The sequence below is a fragment of the Homalodisca vitripennis genome, chromosome 6, assembly GCF_021130785.1.
Source record: "Homalodisca vitripennis isolate AUS2020 chromosome 6, UT_GWSS_2.1, whole genome shotgun sequence".
NCBI lineage: Eukaryota > Metazoa > Arthropoda > Insecta > Hemiptera > Cicadellidae > Homalodisca > Homalodisca vitripennis.
In genome coordinates this window covers 82,360,395-82,377,625 of record NC_060212.1, presented here as the reverse complement: position 1 = coordinate 82,377,625, position 17,231 = coordinate 82,360,395, and the positions used below count along the sequence as shown (strand labels likewise).

Sequence of the window (17,231 nt, the reverse complement as noted above, 5' to 3'; positions counted from 1 at the left end):
TTCCAAAAACTGAGTTGTTCATCAGCTTATAAAAGTCCTTTTCAAAGTCGCTTGTAGCTTTGGTTCTCATGTTTGTGTTAAAATCAATGTATTCTTTCATAAAAGGCTTCTGATCGAATGCAATAACTCTATTCACATGTTTCAAAATCATACCTTGTTCCAAATAGAACTTCAAATTTCTCGAATGAACAACGTATTCAGTTTTATCCAGTTGAGTTGTGCAAAGTTTGTTTTTAAAATGTTCTGGAGCAAGAGGTAAATCCTTGTGATGTTCGTGTAAATTTGTTGGATATCCAAGATCGAACTTCGAGAATAGAGCCATAATCTTCGTCCGCCAGTGAGTTCCAAAATTGTTTCTTTCCATTCTGCAGTTGTGTAAGTTTTTTTGGATCCATCCACTTGATATCACTAAACGGCAGTTTTTGCATTAGGGCCATACCCATAAAGGTTATTAGCATCAACGTATAACAAATAGTTTTCGGGCTTTGTCTTATCGAAATCTTTCAAATATTTGTTATTTGCTTTCACATATCGTTTAATACACTGAGAAATGCCCCCCCGCGAATGCCTTTTTCAATCATCAAATACATATAATAATCGTTAATTAGCTGAAGCTCAATTTTCGTTAATTTTAACATAGCGTCCCAAGCAAGACTAGGAGCAGTCAGATAGTGTGCTGGATCAAGCTTATAGCAATTCAAACAAATATTCCTAAAAATTTTCAAAGATATCAGCGAGCAATAGAACATCTTGAATGTTATAGAGATCAGAGTAATTTCCTTAGATTTTTCTCTTTTAATTTGTTCCAAACATTTAAGTAGTGTTGAAAATCTTTCTCAGATATGCTCTCATCTGTCAAAAGTGAATAGAAATCTTGAATTCTCAATTCTTCTGTGTAATCAAGTTTTTTCAATACTGTCGATTAAATTCATAGGGAAATATTCCTTTTCCAGATAGAATTTTAAAAATCTCGTCGTCGTCATTTGGCTGTCTTCTGTTATCTCATTCAGTCCATCTTGTATAAAATGATTTGTATGTTTGAAGTCTTCTCTCTTTTAGATTTTTAGCTAACTTTTCTATAGACGAGGCCATGAATCTGGAACGTGTCTACAAACGAAAACTTGATGAATTTCTTGGCTTATCACCTTCGAATTCATTGCCATATCCAGAATTTCAGAATAATTTTATATATTTTTCATCGGTGTTTGCAATCAAATCAACATTACCGTATGTGTTTTGCCAATTCTTTTATGTACAAATGCGTATCGTAATTAGACATATTGTGACAGAAAACGGGAATATTCTGAGGAAATTTCAAATTCAGATTACAAATTCTATGAGCTGCAACCTCGAAATTTTCCAGTCAAATGACAGTGATCTCTGCATTTTTTTGAATGCATCATAAGCAGAACTCCAATTATCTGGTAAAAACCCTAAAGTTTTTTCAGTGTCTTGATACGATATTTCTTCACAAATGTGGCAAAGATTTGAATTTTGATACGAAATTTTCTTCTTCGTCAGTCAATTTCATGGGCTTCATGTTCTTTTGAATTATATTTTTTAGCTATGTACTTCGATAATTTATTGAGTTCTTCAAACAATTTTGCAGGAACGTTCGGCAACTCTTCTTCATTTTTTGCTCGATAACATATCGGCTTGTACATACGATTGGTCACATTAGACACTAAATATAGAGTAAAACCATAAGGAATGTGCTTCTGAATCTTGGTTGTAGTCGATTTTTGCGGATTGTTTTTGCATGTGGGAATCTTCTCTAATATGCTTTCAAAATCCATATAAATAACGTACGGATGGCTAAATTTTCTTTTGGTAATTGGTAAATTTAGTTGTTTGACCCGGAAACGGCATAATTGGCTTGCAAACTTCATGTTGCTTACAAATTTCTAAATGATCTGATAAAGCACTATATTTGTAAGAAATGGCTTAAAACATCTTCGACACAAGAACGTCTTGTGAGCATTTTTTGATATCTGTGAACTCGCTAATCTACTTAAATCTGTTATCAAAACATAATGGGATTTATCATCTTTGTTTAACATACAATAAATCAACTTCTAACTTGGCGTCATAAACTTCTGAAATTTGCAAAACGGTAACTATGTTGTAGTTTTTCATCAAAAGTATAGACATTTACAGACATTTTCGGATACTTGTACTTTGCTTTGCTGCTTCGTTTTTCAAAATAATTGTATATCTTTTAAAGACATAGGATAGTCGAATCCAGAAAATATCTCATCGTTCACGAATTTTTCGTATTGTTTTGCTCTGTCAACATGAGTCTCGGGTTTTTTCAATAGCGCATCGGATAGAGTAAATAAAGCAATAATCATCTTTATTTTTGATATTTACACAAGCTTTTTTTTATCTTTGATTTCCTTTGGTAAATCGATATATGATCCTGCGTTCATAAATTCATGTTTGTTAAGGCTCAAAACTAGTTGTTTACAACTTTTAAATGTCCATCCGGGAACCTTTATTTGGATTATTCGTTTGTTCTCGATTGTGTTAATTTATTAAATTGCTTAGTAATAAAGTCGTTTACGTCGAAGATTTCGTCTGCTTTTATAGTAAAGTACATTGGACACGTTTGTGTTTCACCGTTCACTAAAAGTTCGTTCGTATTCGCATTCTAAAGAGAGATAGCCCTTCATATTTTTAAACGGTTTCTTGAAATTTTTCGATTAAACTTTTAATCTCTGGCCTCATAATTGATAGATATTTGTAAATTGACATGAACTTATCGTTTAAATTCGTTAAAATGTATTGCTTGAAAAGACCGTGTATTGAGGATAAAACTTTCTACATCAATGATATTTTTTAGGTTTTTCGTTAAGAGTTTTGTCAATTTCTTCGATCATTTCAGACTTAGTTTTTTATCGTTTGTTTCTAAGGACAATTTTGCAGCGATTGATTGATTTTTTCATTCATTAAATAGATTGAGATCTTTTTTATCTTCCTGTAAAAGCTTTTCTTTAATTCCAGCAATTTTTCTAATATTATACATTGTTTTGGTGATCGGCAATTTGATTTTCTTTAGCCCAAGTCCTCAAATAATTTAGTTCTTTATTATAAATTTCTTTGTTCTTCAAATGATTTTTCGAATTGTAATGACGAGTATAGTGATGTTCAAAAATTGTCTTTTTTGCAGTATGGGCACTCTATCTTTTTCCGCTCCATATTTAAAGAGCAAAAATTTGTAAACTAAAATTTTGAGAAGTAGTGATTTTTGACACAAATCAGCACAATTTCTGGTCAAATGTTTTCAGATTGTTCTATTTAAAGAGCAAAAATTTGTTAAAATTAAATTTTGAGAAGTAGTGATTTTTGACACAAATCAGCACAATTTCTGGTCAAATGTTTTCAGATTGTTCTATTTGTTATAGAAAAATCTTTTAACTAAATCCAAAAGTGGTCTAGAACCGGCATATTCATATCTACTTATATATACCTATATATATCTCATATATAATACATTTATATTGAATAGGAATTAATAAAGGGTACTTCCTTATAAGACTCCGTATCCCAAATCCGCTAGATCATTATTACCATTTAAATAATTCTTGCCTGCGTTTATCAAAGTTACTATCGAACCAAAAAGTATATTCGTAGAATACGTAATCGAGTTTGTCTAATAAATAGATTTTCCCGTCTTCCGTAATTAAAGCCTTGGCTAAATCCATAAAGTTGATAAGTATTTAATTATTTTAACTAATGTGTTTATACTTGACTATTGATGGATTAGATAAATATAAAGTTTTTATAAATAATATTGAGTAACTTTTTTTTTATTTTTAAGATAATACTGTTATGGCATTTAACACATAAATAGCCATATATATATATATATATATATATATATATATATATATATATATATATATATATATATATATATATATATATATATTGTATATACACAGGGTGATTCAAAACTAAACGGCAATCTCTCGAGAGCTTATTCTATAGCTAAAGACAAGTAAAAAAGTTCATATAACAAAAATGCCCGGAAACGCTTCGTTAGCGAGTTACGCCTAGCAAAAGATTTCGCCCGGATTTCAGAACCCTTGGTGAAGTCAGGCCGTATAAAAATGGTAAAGGTAGTTACAAAGATACAAATACGATTGTTTTTTATGTTTTCATATCTGAAAAATTTATTAAAATTCGTCCCAGAGCTGTAAATGCAATACTTTCATAGATATCTTACGTAAAACACAAGAATTGGTGCAAAGAAATAACACATTTTTGTGTTTAACGTAAGATTACTTCCATAAATGTTAAATAAAGGTAATTTTTTTCTTAAACAGATTTGTAGAACATTTAATTCTGAAAAGATTCATGTGAATTACATAGGGAAAAAAAATTAATAATAGGTATTGAAATTTAGCTTTATTTAAAAATAAAACAGACGCACAAAAATGCATATTCTTATCTGCATAAAATATTAACTAATGTTTAGGTTGTGAGTAACAGCTGATCATTTATTCTAGACTGAACATTAACATAAAATGTATTTACCTTTATAAAACTGTAATAATCACCTATAATAGTTGCTCAAAGTGTCCTCCGTTGTTAGCAATGCACGTTTTCGCACGACGAATCCACTCTTTTCTAGCGCGTTTCATAACGTTTGGAGCATTCTTGATAGTTTCTGCCGCCTCTGTAATGCGATTACGTAACTCCTCTATGGTGTTAATCCGTTTTGAATAAACAATTGACTTCATCCAACCCCATAAGAAAAAGTCTGCTGGCGTGAGGTCAGGAGAACGTGGTGGCCATTTTACTGGTCCATTTCGACCAATCCATTGTCTACCGTATGTATCATTTAAATAGTTTTTCACATCATTAGAAAAATGTGGAGGTGCTCCGTCGTGCATAAACCATGCATTTATTCTGTTTTGAACAGGAATATCTTCCAAGAGGGTAGGCAGGTTTGTTCTTAAAAAATTTAAGTACGCTACTCCATTAAGTCGATTAGGGAGGAAAAATGGACCAATCAAATTATCACCCAGAACACCAAGCCATACATTGACTGAAAATGTATGTTGAAAATGCCTCGTCGCAGTTTCATGTGGGTTGTCGTACGCCCAAGTATGGGTATTACGAAAATTTACAATTCCATTTCTAGTAAAACAGGATTCATCAGTAACGAGAATACGCCGAAGAAAATACTGATGTCGTAAACAATTTCTTCTTAACCAGCGGCAGAACATCTTCCGTTTATTAAGATCTTGCGGTAATAAGTCTTGAACACGTGTTATATGGAGTGGGTACAACTGTGCTTCATGAAGTGTCCGCCATACGCTTGACTGGCAAATATTTAACTGACGTGATAATCGTCTGGTGCTTGTGGTTGGTGATAATTCTACAGCATTTATTATTGCTTGCTCATTATTATAGTTCCTTGCGCTACGTTGACGACCAGTATCTATTCGGTTTAAAGCTACCAGTTTCTCTAAGTCGTCTCTCCACACTTTCAAATGTTTTGCGATCAGGTGTTCTTCGATGTGGAAAAGTATCACGATATTCCTGAACTGCAGCTAAACCATTCTTGTTAACTTTGCCGTAAATCAGTATCATGTCCGTATACTCTTCAAACGAATACATACCATTTACATTATCTGCCATTATTTACTAATATAATTACATACACTTTTATAAAAATATTTAATAAAATATTTTAAAAATAAATATTTAATAAAATATTTTATACACTTGTATAAAATATTTCCAAATAATCACAGGATCTCACAAAATACAATCTTCACACACCACAATACAAAAACCTCCATAAAGGTTATTCAAATATTACTTCATGAACTTAATTGTTGATCAGCTGATATTGCCAACCTTTGAAAGAAAAAATATGACGATAAAAAGTGTTGAATAAATGATCAGCTGTTACTCACAACCTAAACATTAGTTAATATTTTATGCAGTTAAGAATATGCATTTTTGTGCGTCTGTTTTATTTTTAAATAAAGCTAAATTTCAATACCTATTATTAATTTTTTCCCTAAGTAATTTACATGAATCTTTTCAGAATTAAATGTTCTACAAATCTGTTTAAGAAAAAAATTACCTTTATTTAACATTTATGGAAGTAATCTTACGTTAAACACAAAAATGTGTTATTTCTTTGCACCAATTCTTGTGTTTTACGTAAGATATCTATGAAAGTATTGCATTTACAGCTCTGGGACGAATTTTAATAAATTTTTCAGATATAAAAACATAAAAAAACAATCGTATTTGTATCTTTGTAACTACCTTTACCATTTTTATACGGGCTGACTTCACCAAGGGTTCTGAAATCCGGGCGAAATCTTTCGCTAGGCGTAACTCGCTAACGAAGCGTTTCCGGGCATATGGTTATATGAACTTTTTTACTTGTTTTTAGCTATAGAATAAGCTCTCGAGAGATTGCCGTTTAGTTTTGAATCACCCTGTGTATATACAATATATATATATATATATATATATATATATATATATATATATATATATATATATATATATATATATATATATAGAGAGAGAGAGAGAGAGAGAGAGAGAGAGAGAGAGAGAGTAGTTAGCAATAAAATGTGTCTAAAGTTACAAATTATCGTTTGAATACAGCTTTTGAAATTTAGTATTAATTTGCATATTAATCTAGATTGCACCACTTACGAATAAAAAATCGTTTTGGCTTTGTAAATCCTATTTAAACCATGTTATAAAACAAATCCTAATGAACTAAGCAGTAAAGGTGTACATGTAATTTATAATATGAGGCTCCCTTGAAATTGTATATGATATTTATTAATGGCTTAAGGAAACACAGAAAATAAACACTAAAATGCTTTGGCGATGCATTCTTTTCAAATCAAAAATGACATAGAAATCGAAAATTTATAAACAATAGTTAATGTCATAAACCTAATAAGGCTTAATCCATTGTACTGAAAATAGATAAATATTGGAATAGATTTTCCTTGGACAAGAATATAATTGTAAATCATACATATGTATGTTTATTTTCTTCAGTGGGACAACACGACAAATTCACCTATGGTCCTGGAAATATCTTACGCCAATAGCAGTTTACAAAAATAGGAAATAGACACCTTTTCACCGTATTAGAATTCATATAGATATTATATTTATACGTATAAAGCTGATTGATTAGTTCAATAAAGCAAACTCATATGTGGTACTTTAAAGGACACCTTTTAACCAAAGTATTCTTTTGAGACCTACTTATGTTTATGATATTACTATGAGAGTGTGAATTAATGTTTCAAACAAACGGGCCAACTCCCGATAACTATAAAGGGATAATATATGAAAGCGTTGTTAAAAGGGCAGCGGTCAGTGTGTTGGGTCAGTTTCTTTGATCGGGCCGTCCCCGCCCTACATGTCTGAGCGATGAGTGTAAGACATATTAATATATGTGCACAGTAATTAAAATGCAGCATACAGCTTTTTTCATGCGTTACCTCATTGTTAAGTTTTACTACTATTGTACTAATCTTAAAATATTTCATTAAATAACTACATTTCTTTGCAATAAACGAAATTTACAAATTTGTTTAATTACTTGCGATAATAAATGCGTCTAACGTTAAGAAATACGAATTTATTAGTTTATAGTAGACAAAATAACTTATAAATCGGTAAACAGAAAACAAGCACATGTAAAGTGTTATTTATCTCACAAGTATAAAAAAAATTTTGAGAATTTTTGCATGAGAATAAATGAGTAATCATTCATCTGGAAGTGATTAAGGAATAAGACATTTGTTTTAATTACAGAAATAAAACGAAAACAATAATGCGATACAGGAACAATAAAGATCAATGCAAAACATGTTTAACGGCAGAAACTCTAGATTGTCAAATTCTACAATGCAACTTCAATACAGTAGGTACTTATCCTCGGTTCCTCATGGATTCTGTTATGAGACTATACATGGCTCTTAGCATCCAGATATGTTAAAAATCAGTTCAAGTGAGGTAGCAGGCACTAAGCTCTGATCATACGGAACGGTCGTACTACAAACTAGTCTCTTTTGCGGAAAACCTGGGCTCATTGACGTGAGAGCTCCCAGAACTGCCATCGTCGTTGCGGCGAGCGACCTGTAATGTTCCCCGGATGAACAGCTCCTTGAAAGTCTCTCGGAATTGTTGACTCATACCACAGTAAATGGCAAAATTTATGGGGTAACTGACTATGATGAAAAAATTGGTAAAGAGTACTAAGACGTTGGCCACATTGTAGTCCAGGAATCTTTTGGTAGTGCAGGACAATATGTGGAGAATCTGCAACATGAGACAAAAAATAAATACTTTACAATTCGGTGAAGTATCTAAGGATGGTGACGAACCTGGTGATATACAATATGTCCAGTGTAATACAATTATATATTTGTTTACGTAGTAAGAGCGGATTATGAACTTGGTACAACTTCATAACAACTTTTCCATATGAAAATCAAGAAAATTTAAGAACATATAGTATGCAAGTGTCTCCTGATAATTTTAACTATAGAACTACTTATCTATTAATTATATTTGTTTACATAAATATCTACAAAGGATATTGTACAACTTCATGCTTCAGCCTAAAATCTAATCCAAATAATAAATTCAATGTTTGAAATATTAAGGATTATATATTATATTTTTTTCGAAACTGTTCACATCTTTCGAAACTCCATTACATCAGCTCATTGTTACATAGGCAAGACAGAGTTAAATGTTGTCATGTGAGTTCCTCAAAGATAATCCTCTGTCTTTAATCTGCCGGAGGGATTTATGAAAGTTATTTTCTGTTTGTTTCATTAGATGATATCTTTAAAACTATATGATCTATATGCATGAAATGTTCGTGCAATTTCAGTGACGCATGCTACAGAAAAGTCGTCTGACGTACTCCTAAAAAGTAGTGAACATAAACGAAATATAACAATAATATTGATTTAGGTCAGTAGTGTTCATGTCATTGGACATCTTTGACACGTTCTTGTTTATTTGTTATTATTTATGATCAAACAAAACTATACAAATAGAGTGCCTGCACATATTACGATATAAATGGATGCTGGTTATACAGAGATTTAATTTTTCATGCGTTTTTGTTTCTGTCCCCAATATATGATATGTCTGACTTATAAATATACTACTTATATACCTAGTTTAACCCTACATCGGGCGCTAAACGGAGTTTTCCTCCGTGTATTTTTTATTATTAAAAATAGTACTACTTTTCTGATGTTGGCAGTCGTTTCCCGCAGTGTATTTCTATAGCATCTTTCGGGGAAACGAAACAATAGCCTCCCGCTTATCTTTGTCAAAATCTGTCAGTATGAGGTCTACTTCCGTGCGAGACTGGACGATTCCTCCGTGAGCGCCCAATGTTGTGTTTGTAATGCTTGGACGAATTCTCCGTGAGCGTCTTATAGTGTTTAGTTTTTATGGAGTAATAATCCGTGTGCGCCTAAATGTGTGACCTGTGATGGTTTCTTTTTAAGTTTTACAATATATTTTATTTGAATTTTGTGAAATGGAGAATGAAGACGAGAGACTTGTCAGTATCAGTACCCGTGTGCTAGGGAACATTTCAGTACTGTTTATGGAGTGAAGATTGTCGTTATAAGAACCAAAAGGAAAATGTTTTGAAACTTTGTGTAGTGTTTAAAAAAATTTTAAGTGAAGAATAAATTATGATTTTAGAGTAATAATTGACATTACAATTGTATAATATCTCAAGAATTGAAGTAAGTTGTTTTTGTAAGAAGTTAAAAACTAAGTTAATTTCCATATATTACTACAGTAGGTTAAACATTTTTACAATTAATTGCATTATTCCTTAAAATAAATCATGCTGTTATTACACAATAACATTTTTTAAGATTTTGAATTTCTTATTCGGAAAATTCATTACATAAGAGAGTAATTTTTATTTAATTTCTAAAAATGAATATATTACATTGTAATTAAATCAGTATGAATATTTAAACAAATAAAAACAGTTTAAACGACTATGATATCCATTATTCGCTAACCTGGAGGAAACCTCCGTGAGCGCCTGATGGTGTTTCTAATTTTAAGCGCCTGATGGAGGGTTAATTTACTACAAAGGTTTCTGTCGTTTTTATTTGGATTATTGCTTGTCAAATGTATTTTGAGATGTGTGTTTATTCTCTAAACATTTTATTCGTTTAAAATATGGCCTTTTTATTAGTACAGAGCTCAATGATTTTTATGATTCAAATTTCACTCTTCTATTTTAGTTAAGGATTTTTAATGTTATAATATGAATCAGTGATGCAAGTTACATTTTTAACACATATATACAGAATAAAGAGAATCCATATAGATAAAAATAGCTTTAAAATGTATTTTATTGGCGCAAAGCAAAAAATATCTATCATAATACGCAATCAGAGAAATCATGCATCGAAGAATTTTATTAAAAAATATTTTTGAGTAAACATTTAATGATGCAATTATGATGTCATCATAAAATAAATTTATAGTTTTTTCATGAGTTAAGTCAATAACATACCGTTACAACAGCGAGCGGGATCTCCGTGCACAGGAAGACAGTGACGATGACAATGAGCATGAGCGTGATAGAGTTTGAATCTCTCAGCTTCTTGAACTCTCTCTTACGATTTTCATTGAGCAGTTTGTCACGCTTGAGCTGGGCGTCTCGTAGACCACGGAACAGCAGAACGTTGAGTGCTACTACGCAGATGCAGGGAACCATGTGCACGAAGATCACACGGAACCCAAAATACCAGGTGAAGTAGACGTCAATAGTCAACCAATGCTTCACCCAGTAAGCGAAACGTTCCTGTCGGGAACATCGGCAATTATTTGTATTATAAAATGTAAATATTTAACATTTATTATCTACAACTCGTACAGTCAACTCCTGCTACGGAAATAATAAACTATGAAATCTTGATACGTTTTGTTTGTTGTAATAACCTACTATTTTAGTATTTAATAGGTTTAACACGGCTTGGAAACAAGACATTTTCAAGGATAAATATTTTGCCGTTGTCTCTTTGTGTATTTCAACACATGAATTTATGTATATATATATATATATATATATATATATATATATATATATATATATATATATATATATATATCAATATTAGTATAAATAGTGGTTAAGAAACAAAACTAAAATCCAACAAGGGGTTTCATTCTTCTTAAGATTCCTATATTTTAACTCAAGACAAAACACCACTTATTATCATTATATTAAAACAGTGTTAACATAGAGCATATCCACCATTTCATTTCATATAATATGGAGCAAAATTCAGATGAAGTACAGGTAAATGCAGGATAAACTTACTTTACAAACCGTGACATCGTCCTGTCCACGCCACGAGATTTTCACTGGCTCGTACACTCTGTCAATAAACCTGGGGAACTGGTGCAGGGTTGCGAGGACGACTATCCATGCCACACATTGCAGCACGCGTGGCATAGTGCACCATGTACGGGCCACTGGTGTGTGGCACACATATACGTACCTGAGGACATCAGATAATATCAGCTTATTCTGTTGGTGTTAGCCTAAATATCTGAAATAACATTAAAAATATTAATTTAACAACCCTTATATTTAGTTAGATTTAATAGGTATCTGCCCATTTCAACCGCCTTCATCACTAAATTCCTGGTTCTGAGTTTCTTTGCTGATTCTCCTTGAATCCAAAAATTCCACTTTCAGAAAATGCATATATGCTTATGAAATAAGTACTACGTTCATTCAAAACGGGGTTTGTACTAATCTTTTTTTATTTCTCAGTAAATTTACAGGCAGCGGGAGTAAAACGTTCTAAGAAGGACCAACAATACGAGAATAATTGTGAACACGACATAAGCAAACGTTAATGTATAGTAACAATACCAACAAATGTTTTTCATTTTATATTAAGCTACTTAAGAAACTTCCCGATTTTATACTGAATTTACAGTTTCCTTTAAAAAACCTTGAACCATTTTGTAACGGATAAAGCTTTTGTAGTGCGGTATGCGGCATTCTTATTTTCATACCAACCTGTGCTTACATTAAGAACTTTACTGAATTCTCGTAGACCATTCTATTAGAAGGATAGCAGGACATTGAATGTATCTTAAATTAGGTGTTTGTGTCATCTTTTTTGCGTTGTGTTATAAGACTTCAGTAATCATACATGAAGCCTTTTTGCCTCATTTGCTATAGTTAAAATAAAATTAGGACGTTCTGGGATCAGCACATACGATTCTGGTTTAATTTGCGGCATGGTCTTCTACTAATTAAGAACTTTAAAATGGTATGCACATCAAACTATGCTTCCAAATAAGATTTTCTACACATTGCTTACAGCCCAGCCCCCTGAGGTGGTGAAGGGCTACTGATTGCTTTAAAAGTTCATTTATATCCTATGTCACTTGAAAAAGTTCAATGTTTTTACGTTTACGACTCCATAATGAGAGAGACTTTTTCAAAAACTTTTCAGAACCTATTTAATGCAGCTGTAATTAATCATAGTTAAAACATGTTTTTAAGAGGTATCAGGTCATTTTCAAACAAAATTTAATCTAATGTGTTTTCTAAAGCGCTCATTATTTACGGATGGTGGACGTGAAAAGTCTAAATAGTAGAATACAAAATCGTGGGAATAATGTTATATGAGTATGTACGTTTTGAAGACCTACTTCAGTCAAAAAGCAACAACTACACTGTCCTTGTAATATACTTCCGGTGTAAAATATTACAAGTGTCATAGACGAGTTTTCATTTTCATAGCGATGAAGAAATTACATAATTTCGTATAAATATAAAGTTAATGAGTTCAATAATTTTCAGCAGTTTATATTCACTTCCTGTCTTATAGCAATCTAAATATCTCATAAACAATATCAAGGGAGCCAACCAGTTTCGGATACCATTATGTGTAAGCATTCACAGTTTTGTTAAGTAAGGTGGGATTTATAATACGGTTGAAATAGCATTGATAATGCGTTAGATATTTTTTACTTGTCACTTGCGCATTCAGTAGTAAAACGTAGATGGTAATTTAGTCTTTTCAAACTACATTAAGCAGTGAAATATTATATTTAAAAGTTTTAAGTGTAAAAAAAATTGTGCCTCCTTTTTCCAATTCATTTGAAAAAAATGTCAACACATGTTTAGGGCCAGTTAACTTCATATTACGTCTTAAATACTTTCATTATTGTCCCGAATTCTTTACTATTCTCAAAAACCTTAACTACTTTTCTCTTCATCACAACGTTGCTCCATTTTTAACTTATATATTTATAAACAAATTAATAGGTAGAATGGTTCATCTGTTCACAAAACGTTCACTTAGTAACACGAATTAGCGATTCATGTTTATTCTTAAAATATCCCAATAACTGTTATCGATGTGTGAGCTATCACTTTAAAAAAAGTGCTTATGATTCATCTGAATGTTTTAAGATAGCTTACATTTTATTTTTGCACCTTATCAATTTAGCAAGGCTTAGCAACTTTTGGCATAAGTATAAAAATATTATAAACATTTTACTAAGCTCTCTAGTATAATTCTATAAAATAGACACAATCCAGGTTCTAAGCAGCAGTATTCCGACAATATGGAATCTTTTAAAAATAATCATTATAATAAAAACTAAGAAATTGTATTTACCTCTGGACAGCGAGGGCCAGGGTCAACCAGATGGACGTGGTGTGGAAGAGTGTGGGGACGACGTCATTCATGAAGGCCCAAGCGTAGCAAGCCCCCACTGGGGTAAGAGGCTTATAGTGGTTGCCGAACGTGTACATGTATAAGAGCCACGGGGCGGGGAACAGCAATGTGAACATATCTGAGAGAGCCATCGCCATCAGCACGACGTTAGTGGGCGTCCGCATGTGTCGCTTGCTGAGTACAACTACTATCAGCGTGTTGGCCACTATGGTGATCGGCAGCAAGAAAGGCGTCACATAACTTGGCATATTTTAAGATTAGAAAATAAACTTCAAAAAAGTTACAGAAGATTTAAATGAACAAAAAGATTTACCATGATGCATCTAATTATTACGCTGCTAGAAAATATATTTTAAGGAGCAGAGCAGAAAGCAGATATCACAGCGTTTCAACATCATAAATCTCCCTGAGATGGGTAACTTACGTAAAAAATAACTACAATAAATGTTAGAAATAAACGAACCATACCAGAGCTTTTAGATATAAACAAGATACGGCTGGCAAAGAGTGTTATGTCAGCTCAAAGGACGCTGCCTACAAAGATTTTACTTAAAATAAAGCAACATGTGTATATAGTTACCGTACTAAAGAATATAATACATTGCACTGAGAAACCAACGACTAAAAATTTATCCAAAATATACGGAAAACCAATTAAATTAAAATCGATTATTCTTCGAAAAAGAATTTACAAATGATATATATATTAATATATTCATTGTCTAAAAATATACAATTACAATAAATATTTGGTTTTTAACGTATATTGTATAAAATAAATGTATATTTCTAATTTATTTATTTGAGAAATATTCTCAAATGGGCTACTAAAGCCTGTGCGTGAGAACGAGTCACCACAAAGTACTCGATTGGTATTTAAAACCTTAAAAATTTTGTTATATCTTAAAGCAAATTAAGTAAAACAAAATAAAGTAAAAATAATGTTTTAGAGAATGAAAAATAAAACTAACGTGAGAATGTTTCTAGATGAAGTAAGTGAATGGAAATAATTATTAGAAGGACAATACGACCAACTGTCGGAGATCAAGACCACGGACAGGCATTGGTGCAACTCTTAGTTAACAGACGGATATCAGCACAACTGCGTACAAAATTCACCATTCCATATCATCGCGGGTTGTTATCTATATTTATGGCATCAACGTATTAGTGTCGCATGATCTCCCCCAGAAGACACACACACTCAAATTCACACACACACACACACACACACACACACACACACACACACACACACACATCGCACACTCATATGTACACAAAAACTAAAACTAAAACTCGCTCACGCTATACTATCTATTTTCTAATACATACTTACAATCCAACATACATACAATCATACTAGCTATATACTTGTCCAAACAAACCCATATGCTTCCAGTATATTTCAAACATACCCACGCACTGTCGCTTATATCCTTACATGCCTGTTACACTAACAATTATATTCATTTTTCCGCCTCCCATCCTAACTCACATCATCTATTGTCTATAATTTGATGTAATCAAGAATTCAGTACGATCTCTTCCCACCAAATTTAGCCAATTAATTATTCTTCTTTTTAAAGAAAACATTGTTATATAATTAGTATTTCTTATGGAATCCGGCAATTTATTGAAAATAATATGTGCTATATAATATGTATTAGTAGTAAAGCAGGTTTTAATTAATCTCGGAACTCTAGTCTGTCCTGCAGTAGCATATCTTGTGGAATACTCATGAAGCAAAGAGTCAAATAGGTTTGGTTGATTTTTAAAAACTAAAATAACAAGGGCTTTGATGTAAAGCTGTCTAACATCCAAAACTTGCATTTCGTTGTACAAAGTATCCGAGTACCTTTAAAACCTCCCCAATGCCGCCTTCATAATAGATTTTTGTGTGACGAGATGCCAATCTATAATTGTCCTGTAAGCACCTCCCCATGCTTACAATTATTGTGTCAATTCCCCCCTCAATAATTAACTGCACATATGCGAAATATGACATCATAATTATGCCAGTACTTTATGTAATTGTTGAAACGCGAAAATAATTTTTCTTAATCTCTTATTTATTTAACTTATGTGTACAGCCCACGTCAATCGATTGTCGAACATAACGCCAAGATATTTATACTCATTACCACGGTCAATTATGTCACAAGGACAATCAGTATTATGAGTGATGTCGTCACATACGTGGAGCTTAATAATATTAATCGAAGTGTCGGTGGATTCGCGTAATGATAAGGGCATGAATTTTGTTTTAGCAATGTTCAAGGTTAACAAATTTTGATCCAACCATTTTTTTTTCATGTTTGGGCTGCTTTTACGAGAATATCGTCCCACGTTTCCGCGTGGAATAAAATTGCAGTGTCATAAGCAAAAAGATACAAGCTACCGGAAATATTGATTTTTGAAATATTATTCATGTAGATTAAAAATAATAATGGTCGAAGAGTACTCCCCTGGATTACACCATAGTTGACAGACTTCAGGTCACTATTAACAACATTGATAGCTGTAAACTGCTCGCTGTTGGCCAAGTATGTTTGGAACCAGTTAAACGATGTTCCATGTACGCCAATCAAATGAAGTTCCTGAAGTAATTTTTTCCTGTCTTCCGTATGAAATGCTTTTTCTATATCTAAAAATATTAATAAACATCGGTTACCTTTGCCTAATGACAATTTGATATCTTTCGTTACTGAGAACAGCGCATCGGCCACATTTTTAAATCCCCTGAACCCGAACTGGCGGTCTGTAAGAATATTTAGTCTTTCAACATAATCCGTGAGTTGATTTCTTATAATATTTTCTAACACTTTAGAGAACATACTATGTAAGCTAATTGGACGGAAGTTAGATTTTTGCGAACTATCATTGCTCTTAAACAGTGGAATCACTGTAGCAACCTTGAAAGCATCGGGAAACCTTCCAGAACGTATGCTACTGTTAATAATGTGTAGCAGAGGTTCACAAGACAGCTGAAAGGTGTCTTTAAGAAAGGAAGCGGAAATGCAATCGTACCCAGGAGCTGAGTCTCCGCGTAGGCTACTGACACAGATGTATAAGACTTGTTCCGTACAGTTCTCATAGTAAAAACAGAGTCCACAGTATAGTCGTTATCGTCTACAACAAGCGAACCACTCGTGTCAATTAAGCTAGCCAAGTTATCGAACCTGTGAGAAATAGACATTGACCTCGTCGGCCACCTGTTTACTTACATCATTCATCGTCGCGTACTGTCTGTTACCTGTATACTGTTCTAGAGGAAATCCGTCATTTTTATTAGTTCTTCCACTCATTTCGTTGACGGCTTGCCAAAATATTTTAGGGTTATTACAATTATTGTTAATTTTTGTCCTAAAGTAGTTCTTTTTAGTAGTCCTTATAAGTCTGTCCAGTCTGTTCCTGTATGTCATGAAATAAAGTTTAATCAGTATTAAGTGGTTGTTTTCT

At 32.4% G+C, this 17,231-nt stretch overlaps 1 protein-coding gene across 1 annotated transcript in view; it reads right to left on the bottom strand.

The window, feature by feature from the left end:
• Positions 1–7,780: 7,780 nt before the first annotated feature.
• The window catches only part of LOC124364476 (sex peptide receptor-like), a 70,340-nt gene continuing 60,889 nt past the window's right edge, over positions 7,781–17,231 (bottom strand). Inside the window, exons 4-7 of the mRNA XM_046819995.1 lie at positions 13,710–14,009; positions 11,384–11,564; positions 10,574–10,864; positions 7,781–8,325 (exon numbers count right to left, since the gene is read on the bottom strand). Of these exons, the coding sequence (XP_046675951.1) occupies positions 8,059–8,325; positions 10,574–10,864; positions 11,384–11,564; positions 13,710–14,009 (1,039 nt within the window). The 3' untranslated portion in view covers positions 7,781–8,058. The remainder of the gene's footprint in view (positions 8,326–10,573; positions 10,865–11,383; positions 11,565–13,709; positions 14,010–17,231) is intronic.